General features: G+C 34.2%; 1 protein-coding gene across 3 annotated transcripts in view; it reads right to left on the bottom strand.

Moving 5' to 3' along the window:
• CFAP47 (cilia and flagella associated protein 47) overlaps window positions 1-13524 on the bottom strand; it is a 363351-nt gene that overhangs the window by 90516 nt on the left and 259311 nt on the right. For all 3 annotated transcript variants that reach the window (XM_085319423.1, XM_085319426.1, XM_085319424.1), the window contains exons 52-54: window positions 9574-9749; window positions 7124-7231; window positions 2115-2226 (exon numbers count right to left, since the gene is read on the bottom strand). In XM_085319423.1, the coding sequence (XP_085175549.1) occupies window positions 2115-2226; window positions 7124-7231; window positions 9574-9749 (396 nt within the window). The remainder of the gene's footprint in view (window positions 1-2114; window positions 2227-7123; window positions 7232-9573; window positions 9750-13524) is intronic.

The following is a 13524-nucleotide window of genomic DNA, read 5'->3' as shown; positions in this document are numbered from 1 at the left end:
AAAAAAAAAAAAAAAAAAAAAAAAAACAGTAAAAAACTAGTATAATCTATTTATGCACGAATATAAACTGTTATCTGAAACACAGGTTAAAGTTCATGAGGAAAAGCAGTAATCTCTTGGAAGTTCAATGTACTGCTGTATGGAGGGATTCAACGTAGGATGCAACATTGTCCGAGGAAACAGCAAGTATTTAAATCCCAACCCATGCCTTTGGGAAAGGGATCACATTATTTCTCCAAACATAGGTCCACAATGGGAGAAAAWGAGTTCAAAATGGGATAGATCCACACAGAGAGGCTTTATTTCAATCAAATGAAATAAATATCTGACAGCTGCTTATAGCAAATTCTCCAAAGCCATCCTTTAACTGGAAGAAAGAACTATTGTAATTCACAGAGAACATTTCAGAATTCAATGCCAAAACTATGTTTAGGACTGAATATTCTATTAGGAAGAAAAGAAAAACAAAATTACTGAAGATAGTGTTCAATGTCTCTTTTTATCAACAGTAACTACATTTTATTGTTTAGATGTGAATGTCTGGTAATAAATTAGGAAAGCTGAAAGGAAAAGAGATCTAAGAGAGTCAAAAGTCAYGATAATTAAATCTAATTCACTTCTGTGCCAATAACTTAAACATAACAGGTATAACCTCCCAGATGATCATTATAGTTTTGATCCACTATATTTCTTAGCTCCTTCTTCAAATATCAATTGACGAAATGACTAGTAATATCACTTGTCAAATTTTATTGTAATGCATGAAGATGTGCTAATATACCAAAAAGATATAAACACTTCATGTTTTATATTTTCAGTCTGACATAATGCTATGCAATTATCGGGCAAATCATTAAATAGGTATGATCCTCTTTATTGGTGTTCTTAGTATCCCCTTTAAGAACATTTGGCCTYGCTGCCCCAGCATACTTTACTGTTTAGTTTTTGAAGGCCAGAAATGCGCTAATCACAATCTTAATAGCTTACATCTATTTTCCTCATTCAGCTCAAGTGCTACCTTCTTGGCTCTGTTTTAAGCTCTTATTACAACATCCTGTCCTCTCTGTCTGTAGAGGACAACATTCCCTACAACACTCTCTTCTCTCATTTTACACCAGTTTGCACACACAAATCAGTTTTAGTTTATGTGTTCCCAGCATCGTCTGTGCTACTTTGGAAGATGCAGCTTTCCATTGACTAGTTCTTTGATCTCTGCAAAATTACACAGAAGTCTGAAACTGGCTCTGTGAAACAAAGGAAGGAAAMCACGTCCTTCGTTCCTTCTCCAAACTATTTCATCATAATAGTTATTCCCCAATGCAAACAATAATTCCACATACACAGTAAACATGAGTTAAACATAGTAATCAGTGGTCAATAATGAATGTTCTAACTTATCAATCTCGATGAAAATGTGCAAGCCAATTCCCTCCATACAATTCTCAGTTCTTGAAATGACAAAAACATTAGACAACAAGATGGAAAGGCTTTTGTGACAGACGATAAATAAGTAATATACATAATAATAACAACAGGCTATTTTCTTAGTAGAAAATGATCTCTATGTAAATATGAGTTTAGAAAATAAAATGTTTCCAGGTATTTGTTGAAGCTTCCTTCAGGCTAAATTGATAAAATCCTTATCTACAGGTCTTGCAAGTGCCATAACTGCCATGACTCAGGTATTCTTATATGCCTTATCTTACATTAGCATTTTATCAATCTCCCTAAACATTTACCTAGTTATCTTGTTGATTCTTAAAATCTCCTACAACTGATTTACATACAATACCTGCTTCTAATTCCTCCTAAATAATAATGGCAATGAACACCATAGTCCTTTTCAAAACCATTCCACAAAGCACTCTAGGAAAATATATATGTATATCTATACTCTAGCTTGCTTTTTTTTTCTCCCTCCAGATTGATTTGTTTTTGTCCTTAAGCTACAAAATCTCTGTAATACTTATCTGTATATGCCTTTAACACTTGATACTGTTTAGTGTCCTAAATTCACTATCTAATACAAAATTTATTTCAATATGTTTTGAAAAAAAAGCTCTCTTGTATTGTTTTCTGAAGGCATAGAAATTTTTTTTTCCTAGTTTACTTACAGGCTGCTTTGGATCAGTCTCAGGCGAAAAATTGCTAGGATTGCTGTTAACAATTTCCAGTTCCAGAGTTTCACATGTAGGATTAAACAGACGTATGTATAGACGAACCCACCTGGAAAAAAAAATAAATGCATATGCAATGACTACTAATTACAAAGGTTATTCCATTGCAGTCTATTATTAATCATTTATTTTCTTTTTTGAAAAATGAACACTTTTGAAAATAAGAATTATATTTCATTGCATTTATCACTTTACCACAAATACGGGCACATATTTAATAGTATTAATTATTATTAACTGAAAATCCATTTCATTTTGTAAAATTGTTGCATTGTTCATTACTGCACAAAAAATCATTATATTGCACACACAGATTCTGTATTTTAAAGAGTAACATGGGCTGTCCTAGAACAAAGCTTGAAGTACACTCATTGTGTTAATTTTACGCTTTAAATCAGGTAGCACCACCTTACAGGTTGTCCTTCTATATCTTCTAATTAATGTTAATAAACAAACACAAAATGTCTTCAATAGGAAACATAATTTTCCAGAGAGGTCAGGAGGCTCCCCAACATACCTCTGATCTGATCAAAATAATGTATTATTTGCTTCTAACACAGACATATGACCATAAATCACATTCTGTTTATAACACCAAGGGACATACCAAAAAGATTCAAGGTGAATCAGTGAAAATAGTAAATAAGAAATTTTGAAAAATGAGATACATATATTGGTTTTGCAGTAATTTATCTACCTAATGGATATCCTCTCTGTTCAAAGCTGTGGCAGGTCAACTGCCAGATTGCTCCAYGTATTTATTCACCGGGATAAATGACTCAGGTTATCATACCCAAATCAGTAAGGAAAAAAAATACAAAAAGGAACTGTAAGAAGAGGAGGCATTTCAGTCAAGTGCTAGGACTGTGACTTCACTCCTAACTTCTCGCGTGCAGGCGGGCTGCTACTGACATACAGAATGATGTGCTGGTTTCAGCGGGATTCTTCACAACTTCAAGAGCGACATCTCCAACAACTGAGCGGCAGATTTTTTCTTTTCCTAGCACTTTCAAAGYGTTTTATCAATAAGGTACTCAACAGAGAGAACAGAACYAGTGGAAACTTTCACAAAATCTCCCCGTTTGCTTGACAATATCCATTCTTCCCATTTGATTACCATCTCCAGCCTTCGGTTCTTTGTCTGGCCTTCCTCATACATGCCTCTTCATTTGCCAAAGTAAAGTCATGTCTGAATGAAYGAAATTTCTGTAAGCAGCCTATTTGACTACTTACTGTAGGTTCTTCAGGAGATCAAAATCCACTAAGAGCTGCTCTCACCCCACATAGATTGATTGAACTTTCTGTGGTGGTTGTGCTAGAAAAAGTTGTTGCATACTACAGTAAAATCAAGGCCTTTGAGAACATAATCTGACCGACTGGCATCTTCAATGACTCTCCTCCACAACCCATAACAGGATGGATGTGTGAAGATGAAGGAGAAAAATCAAGCAGAAGAGATCCTTTCATAACATCGTACACTAAAGAATTTATGYTAAATCTAAACTGACACAACCAAAAAAACAGATATGAATGCAAAAAACTCAGAATGTCAGGTTGMCTGAAGCAGGATTCAAAGATAACTGCTAGAATTTGTTCCTTGCTTCTTCCAGAATTGCTTAGAAATTGATAGTAAGGTTCATAACTCCTGGCCCCTAATCCAGTTCCAAGTGATGTCAAGGATACTAAATCTTAAATTTTCCAAATTGATTACAAAGAATGCAGTGAGCACACAATGAAAAAWYATTATATTTAGAAGGACATTAWATATGATTCWTACAKATGACAACATTCAAGAAAAAAAAGWTAGTCTTCTAAAGAACTAGAAAGCTTCACCAGCCAGAAGGGCTTCAAATATTTTATGGTATATGTAATACAATTCTCTAAGTAGGTGGAAAAAAGTACACCCATTCAGGGGAAAAAAATAAAAGATTTTTTTWAAACAGTATATAGAATATCTAGTTTCATTTAAACTRTGTATTTCACATCTCAAGTTATACTTAATGAAGCCAATTTATTTGGATTATCTTATCAGTTCCCAGTTTACTCTTCAGTATATTTTCAGCAGGTAGAGCAATTGACTGTACCATCAACACCATTGTCCAAAATTTTCCTCCACAGAAAATCCACATCCTTGTTGCTTGGGGTCCCCAAGTCTGGCAGGTTAGCATTCTGCTCTTGGCAGTGAACAACAACATTTTCCTTTCCTCAAGATTGCAGAGAGAGATGCAGAAGAGCTCTGCAATGCAAGTATATCCCAATCAGTTGCAACTGTTGATCTTCTAGAGAGAGCATGATATTTTTCCCTCTTCCTATCATTTCCTATTTTGTATCTCATTTTGTTCCAGGCTGTTCCTCTCTTCACCTTTTTGTTTTCCCAGAATGTGTTATGATAATGAAAAAAAMCCTGAAACTCCACAAAAGCCCTTTGCTGTCTGAACTCCTGACATCTTTTGCTGTTTCAGATAGGATGACGATACGCACACCCACTCTTCTCACAGGAAAAGGGCACAGGAAGAGCTTACTAAATTCCAAAAATGGCAGTGTTAAAGAAGAAAAACAACTTTATGCAAGTCGGTGGTGTTCTCCAACCTGCAACATTTCGAAAGGACCGAACACAATTATGATGCATTTTTAGGAGCAAAAAGATCCATGAAACTGATATAAGGACCATGATCACATTAGTTAAGTTATACAAGACTGAAGGAAGATCCTTTGCAAATAGCAGAAAGCATTTAGATATAAGTGCCCAGTGTATCAGTGTAGAACATGTGGCTTCATTTACAGCTGTATGTATTACAATACATAAATTTCAATAGCATCTCTTTTCTAACTGTTGTATTAAAACAGTGCTGCAGTGCACTGTTTACGATAAAAAATAATAAAAACATGTCTTGCACTAAATAGTTGTGTGTTTGCAATTTATTTACACACAGTTTAAAACTAGGATATTAAGATTTTTGTCACGTGCAATATGGTCTTAAAACAGGCTAAAGACGACTTCTTTTTAAAGCATCTGGSTCTAGAAAACATTCTAATCCCTTAGTAATTAGAAAAGTATTTCAAATGCTTCCTACCATTTCTTACAAAATTTACTGATTGCACACAGGGTTTGGAGGACATGGATAAAATTTTGGACAGCACTTCAAGGAAAGGACAATATGCAGATGATACAACAGAAAGTTCTAGTGAAAGGAAATTACGGAAAGAATTAATTTAACAAAAATAGGAAACTATGAAACCAAGAATATGAGAGAGATGAAGGAAACAAGAAAGATACATATCAGATTTTTATATTGTTATACATGTATCTATATTTGKATATATCTATATATATACACACAGATATATATTCATATATATTATATGAAAAGATTATCACTAATTTTCTTCCATACATTATTGCTATTGCTGCTGTCATTAATAATTAAAATAAACAGTACTGCTCCATTCTTCCTCTCCTATCTGCAAAGGGTAGATGTAGAGGAGTTAATATGCATAATAATAAATATGCAGAGGAATTGCAAGAACATACAACCAATTGAAAAGAATTCTCCTTTGAAAAAATAAAATTTGAAATTCAATGAATTTGAGATAAATTTTTTGACAGGTAAGTGTTGTACTTAATGGAACTAATTCTTTCCAACCTACATTTTTATTTGCAGTAGAAAAGTATGACTTGCCAATCTTAGGCAGACCACTTTTGCATATAGTTCACACACAGTGCATACTAGAGAAAAATGCTGAATGTCAAATAGTCTGGATGAAAAGGTTTAAAGTTATTTCTTATACCTAACAGTGTCAGCCTGCATATTAAGAGAAAAATTATGWTTCTTATTCCAGTTAGCATAGAACTTTAAATCAAAAAACAGGAGATGGACAGCCCTACTGATTTTATCGTATTAAAACATAGTAACAGAGTCATTACCAGTTAGGCCTGGTCTGAGCATCACATATTAGCATTAGATTAACTGAAAACTGAAATTTCTATAACTCATCATCTTCATCAAAATAACTTAAAATGCTTAAACTCACTGGAATACATAAAGTTATTAAAATATTGACAYACAGTCATTTTTTGATTTCATTCATCTCACATATCTACTCACAAAAAWTTAACCAGATAACATTTTATGTTGTATTCTCTAATAATGTTTTTCCCTTTGACTGTAATGTATATGAATTATTAGATTTAGTCAAAGATAAGATAGACAGGGGTAAGTGAAATTTAGCATTCAGAAGAGCAGTGTGTCCACAGAATCTACTACAAACAYAGCCAATAGGTGGAACAGCACTACTGGAGTTCTGGTACTCTGGTACTGTAAATCTGATCCTAAAATTGTCTTTGTCATAAAAAACATGAATAAAATTATGCCATAGGAATGCAAGGTGAAATTTCATTAAAGGAAATGAGCAAGGGCTGGGGTGGGGGTCATTTCTCCATCTGCTCTAAGCAGCAATCCGTTTTCTGAGCACATTCAGGGTTCCAGCCATGCCCACTCCCCAGAATCTGCAGGACAGAAGATGTATTACTTTGCCATTGCTCTAGAAGTGAAAAAAAAATGATATAGGTATTTATAAAGCAGGCCTGTTGAGAATATCCCTGGTTCAGAAAGAAAAAAGAGACAGAAAGTTAAACAAATCYATAGAACACTGTATTTTAGATATTTGTGATTTCACTCTGTTGTATTTTTAGAGTTATTTCTATATAAAGACTTCAGAGCAAGTCTATATACAGACTATAATTCTGTTTGTTCTYCTGCAAGGATAATTTTACCTATCAACTTACATATGTATGAAAACTACCTATGTATGAAAACACTATAATACATATACAGCATAGTATTATACATAGACTCTTCTGGCTTTCTGAAAAAAACTTTTTTTGTTGTTTTCCATGAAGCATTGAAAACAGTGACCAAGTTAAGCATGATGTGCTATGTACTTACTTTCCAAGTTCACATTCTATTTCAGGTAGAGTAGTTGGCAAAGGTTTCTCTACAATCAACTTCAGAGCATACCAAAACTCTCCAACCATCTCTGACAGGAATATGACACTAAAGATAGAAATATAAGCTCTATATGACAGCTGTTGTACAAAGAGTTAAAAAATGCAGAGACTAGAATTCAGGAAAAAAAAGTAATAAGTTTAATACAGTGAATTCTTTAATTAGCTACCAGCTTTCCCATAACAGTTTTTGTTGGTATCTTAATTCAGTTACCAAAGCTAATAATATTTACAATTATTGAGGCAAGAAAATGTCCTCTTCATCTTTCTTAACCTTTTAGAATAGAAACTATTTTTTTTTTCAAAAATTGAACTCCAAAAACCATTTCCATTGTCAACTTACAAGAGTAAGCTTTATTTTCATTTTAACATCACAGTATTTTCTTTCTAGTTATTTTGAGCTCAAAAGACAAAGTAATAGAAATAGCATTCACAGATTTTAAAAAGGAAAACTTTTCCATATCTAGTGATGAAAACTGAGGAATAGATATATACAGATTTATATGAGCATGACAAATAGATATGTTTCAAAGAACTACTCAATATACTCTTTTGATATAAAACCAATCTTGTCATGACTGAAAATTGTTTGCTGGCAGGTGAGGTAYGTATAGAAATAAATTCCTGTGACATTCTAACACATTCCATCCTCTTACAGATTTTTTTTTTCCTAGTTCTTGGTTTTGAGTATCAAAATCAGAATTAGAAGTTATAGCAAAACACAATAAACATATTAAAACCKTTTAAGATATATTAAATACACAGGGCAAATCCATGCCCCACTAAGGACCAGCTCTTTTTCTAAATGACAGGAAACTATGTCCACTTCATGATCTTATGTCTCCAGACTACCATAGAGTACTACCAATGAACAAGCTATAAAGTGAGCATAAACTAGATCAGGAAAGAATCATCCAATTGCAAAGGTGCACAAACACTTTTGCAGGACTCTTCCTCCCCACTGCTCCCAGAGTAAGTGAAACTGAGCATGGCTATAGAAAAAAGATAAAAGCTTGAATGTACCTGGATATACCTCTGTCCAGTTGTAGTTGTAGTTCTTGGGAGTTTTTGCAATTTAAGGTAGCTATGAGACAGCTTTCTACTACAGTATACCAAAGTGTATGGAAGATGTACAACGTACTTTATGTCATCTTTGTATATATTAYTCCAAAACCTACCCTGTCAATCAGCTGAGATCCAGCCCATATTTTTCCAGTGAAAAGGAACCTTTATCTTAATATGCACTTGAAAAATACTCTATCAGGAATATTCCCTGATAGGAAAAAAAAGAAGTATGAGCTCATTCTGAGCTTCAGAATGCATTATTTCTACATCATTCCTCAGAAAAAGAATATTTACTAGAGTGGCAACAGCAGTCCTTCCTATACAGCTGCATTACCTGAAAGCTGTATTGTGCAAGGATACCTGCCATTATTCCAGTCTTGGGAAAAATGAATACAAACAAACTGAACAGAAACTTTGAAATACATAGATCTGGGCTTTGCAAATACTGGGTCTCAGAACGCAGGTCATCTGTGTCTCTTTCCTCATTGTCCATCTCTCCCCACCACCCCCAGAAATCAAAAACAAAGGAAAAAAAAAAGCTGCCAAGCAATTTATACCATTGGCAAATGAGGAATTGTTTTTTTCAGCCAGCACTTCAACTAAATAATGCTTTATTAACAAAGTTCAGGAAAGCAAGTTTTGCTATTCTGCATTCTTCAGCTGATTGCCTAACTGGTTCAGTTAGGAACTACGATCAGCAACAGTAACTTTGAAAGTAAGACCAAGAGGTCATTTGTCTTTTCATTCCTAATTATCATACTGCATACTGTCTTTTGGATTTTCAGTTTAACATTTTGAATTTAAAACTTCTCCATATCCATTAAGTAGATCATTTCTAATTAATGAAAGTTTCTGAAGCTAAATGGATTTCTGTGAAGATTGTTAAAGGGTTCTTGACTTGTTTTTATTGTTGGTTATGCTATAGTTTAGTTCCTTCTCTGCAGAAAAATGAAATTAGGTTATTTCCTTTACAGAACTTACAAAATGTACAATTCATTTAAACTTTTGAGAGGGAACTTCTAAATAAATATCTAACGCATTGTTCACTGAATTCTAGTGAGCTAGAATTTAGTTATTGTTGAATTCAAGTTCATTTTTCTATTGCTTATCAGTAASAGATTCTTTCCCCCACCCCAGAGAAAGGCTGCAGTCTGGGGTACAATGTATTTAAAGTTAGAAATATTTTTAATTCCCTTTATTACYTTTGTTTTCTTTTTTTTAAGATGATATCTAGATATCTAGATCAAGTGACCAAGAGTTTAATTAAAATACTTTATTTATTAGTACAGGAGTCGCAAACACAAGTATGAAGACATTGCAACTCACCTTCCATCTGAAGTGCCAACAACAGCTGGGGAAAACTTTATTCGATACAGAACTGTTTGTTTTGGCCTAAGAATGAAAGCTTTTTTTCCACAGAGCGAATGATTCTCTAGCACTACACTCAGTTGGAGAAATTTATCTGTAGGGTTAGTGATGGGAATATCAATTGCAGTAGTATCCTAGAAACACAAAATGAATTATGAGCCATTACATGTAAACAGATCTTTGTTAAAGAAGCACAAGATGCTCACAACATGATTTGTACTTATGAGAACACAGGCTGCAACTTAGTTTGTTACACGAACTGACCCAAAATAGAGTAGTTGCAACAAGAGACAATTAAGCCATTTTTCCAATTGTAAACTCTTTAATTCTAGAAATAAGAAAAAATTCAAGTCTTCCTGACCAGTCAGCACTCTAACAAGTTACTWTGCCTGCCAAGGTTTGGCTGAGACCTGCCAACCACTGTCTTGTGGGTAGATGTGCTGCAATTCCTCCAAGCCATTTCTCACTAGCCAAGAAGAGCTAGTTGAAAATATCCCTTTTGCAAGCAGGTAGAAAATTACAGGCTGATTTTTGCAAGATTCCTGCCCCTTAGTTTTTAATTACCCCGTAATACTTTGTATTAAAAAACAACAGCACCACAATAAACATTCCTTCTGTGGTTCCTTTTTGCCATTTATTTTCCTTAATAGTGATCTCCTTATCTTTCTGCTTAAAGTCTATCAGAACTTCAGGTGATGCGCATTTTTTCTTTAATATCTGTAAAACACACAGTACTTCCTAGGCACTATTAAAAAATCACATCAAATTCCAATTACTGTAATAAAAAGGAGCCAAACTAAGGCCTGCCTTGATAAATATGCATACTTTATAGTGGAGCACCTTCAAGACGAGCAGCAGCTGAGCAGAGGCMTCCTCCACACAGCTGCTACATTCTTCAGCTGCTCTTGAAATATTGCTGTACTTCAGCAGTGTTCAGTGACCTCATTCTTCATTGCATAGTACAGAATAGCATAAATCCAGTCTTACATACTCTTACATGTSTAAGTATCTACATATTTTTTGGAACTAAACACTTTCAATCAGATAGGAAAGGATGTATTAATGAAGGAAGTCCACCATAACAACTGAGGATGCATACCTGCTGTTTAAAATACATATGTTCTATTCATATATGTTTATATATACATAACATGTATATATATATATATTTTTTAAGCATAGGGTGATTTGATTCTCATGGCAAAATTTTCCCTGAAGCCTGAACAAATCTTTTTTTTTTTTTTTAAGTACAGCCATTACGATTGTAGTGCAGTACAATAGAAAACAGAGATAAAATATGTAATACACTAAAAATTCAACTTGAAATACTTTAAAATCTCCAGAAAAGCCACCTCACACAATGGTTTGAGCTTGCTTACTATTTAGTTGATTCCTATGCATTTACATTTATAGAAAATGACCACTGGAACATACTTTAAAACATTTAATATACTACCGATGGCAGGACTACACAAACAATTTAAATTATTYAAGTGCATTGTACCAGTAGGATGGGATTTAAATTTGCAATAAAATATTTCAAAGCTCAGATCAATAGTTTTACTAGTGTACACAAATTTTTAAATCTATTTCCCATTTTATTACCAACAGCTTCATACCAAAGCACTATAAAATACCTGCATGCTGTGTTGCATACATTAGCTTCATGTAAAGTGGTGTTCATTTGCCAGTATTAAGACTGGGATTATGTATTTCCCTGGAATCKCCCAGGAAATTTCCCTGGAATTACTAAAAATGCTTCAAACAGTTGATATAGCAAGGATGGTCATGAAAGCAGATGTATGTGTACCTACAGAATACATCTATCTATTATACAGTTCTAGGCCTTAATAGATTCTTCCAAATCCTTGTTATGGAGGCATAGTCCTAGGATAAACCAAAAAATGYTCATGTAATTTCCAAAAATATTATTTTTCATGAAAAGACCTTTTTTTTTTCAGAAGAGAGCCAAAGGAGCAATATCATAGGCAAGTCCTAAACACATTTCCAGCAGTAAATTTAGAAGCACATTTCAGTATTGTGGCTTTCATAAACATTTTGAGAGCAGAAAAATGTAAAAGTTGAAAAAAAGAAGAAAATTAGTCTTATTCTTCAACCAAACTGCTCCATGTATCAGGACAGTCAGTGTCCAGGATAGAGCCATTCTGGTGCAGTATGTTCTTTTTTTATTCCTTGAGAACTTGTGATCCACTTCTTGTGCACTGCAGGTCAAGTAACATAATCTAACATAGTATGAAATAAAATAAAATGAAAAGTAAATATGGGATAACATTCATTCTCTGTGGAATATGAAAAAAATTGAGCAGTTACACTTTTCTCTACCCCAATAGCCCAAGTCCATGTATAGGTGTAATGCTCTATTATCAACACTTTGCTTCACAAGATGCTTACCAGCATCAATCAGTCTTTTGCAACATTAGCTTTTAGCTGAAATATTTTCCTGACATATTTCATACCAAACATTTTCTCACTACTCCATTTTCTACACCCTTCTTTTAGCAACTGTACTTAAAGGATGTAATATACAGCAAAGCATGTATACAGCATGTAAAATAATAAGAAATTTTACATCTTGTGAATGTAAATACTGCACTGAACTATGAACTAAAGCTTCCCTAACTATGATAAGGTAGCCTACAGGAAGATGGACATATTCTACAATTTATATGCCTAGTCATCTCTGGCTTTGAACTTCAGCAATGACTGTAGTCTAATCATCACCAAGTGTCAATAAAAGCACTATCTGGTCAAAGTTTCTAAGAGATTAAGAATATTTCTTAATGTTTTAGAAAAACTGCTTTCAATTAAAACCCAGCTTAATTAAGGAGATGACATGAATTCCCCATTTGTTTGCAGTGTTTCCAGTCAATGGACTTAGGGCAAAAAGTTATTTACTTGCTCCTGAGTTTGCTAAGCTATCGCTATAGCAGTAAATTTTCACAGTCAAGTAATCACTAAGAATGTTATTTTGATAGACTTGGGGAGATAATGTATCAAAAATTCTTCACTTTGTAGGTATCTGTAAAAATTATTATTCTTTTAGACTGACAAGTAAAAACTGCCTTCTTTGTCTTGGTGTGCTTGATGCCAAGCAGGAATGTTGCTGACTCAAAAAATCAAACCTGCGATGGTGGTGATATTACTGAAAAATAGCCATTGGCCATACCCTGTTCCCAAAATGATCAGTTATCAATGTCACTATCAGTGTCAATATGGGGAAAAGGGGAGAGTTAAGCTGAAGTTTCCTTTTGTGTCCTTTCAACCTTGTTTCAACATTTCATTACTCATTTTCCTTCCTTAAACAAAAGAAGCTTAAGTAAGTGGCGCAGCAAATGCAAACACAGATGACAGTTTTAGCGCTGTGCTGAACACAATTCAGCTCAGTTTGGTCAAATCAGTTGCAGAAATCAGAGCTGGCTCTAAAATTGCTGGTGCAACAAGCCTCCAACATACACTTCTCCTAAACACTGCTCCCTCCCACCCTTCTGATCCAGTTCCAAATTGCCAACACTCAACTGGATATTTCTCATGGAAGTCCTTTCAGCTTCCTATTGAGTCCTAGGACGCTGGCTGATGCAAAATCATACAAAGTTGATGGAAAGTACAACCTTTCAGCGTTTCTCTTTTAGAAAGATTATGCAAACCCTCAGTACAGCTAAGTCTGTTAAATCAGATTGTTCCCACGCAGTTTACATTTTAACGGAGCAGATCTTCACCAAGAAAACGTGCTGAGGGGAGAACAATCCTCAGTTATATTTCTCCCCATCTTAAACAAGGCTGAACCATCTTCCTCACTATAAAAGTCCACCTTTTTTTTCTTTCTGTGATGTAAACTGATTTACAGCATAACCCTTTCTTTTTCATGCAGGGGAACCTAAACCAACTGTG

The sequence above is a fragment of the Rhea americana genome, unplaced genomic scaffold (assembly GCF_003343005.1).
Source record: "Rhea americana isolate MKP2758 unplaced genomic scaffold, rheAme1 scaffold_59, whole genome shotgun sequence".
Lineage (NCBI taxonomy): Eukaryota > Metazoa > Chordata > Aves > Rheiformes > Rheidae > Rhea > Rhea americana.
The sequence above is the reverse complement of the archived record's forward strand: the minus strand, read 5'-3'. Positions and strand labels throughout refer to the sequence as shown.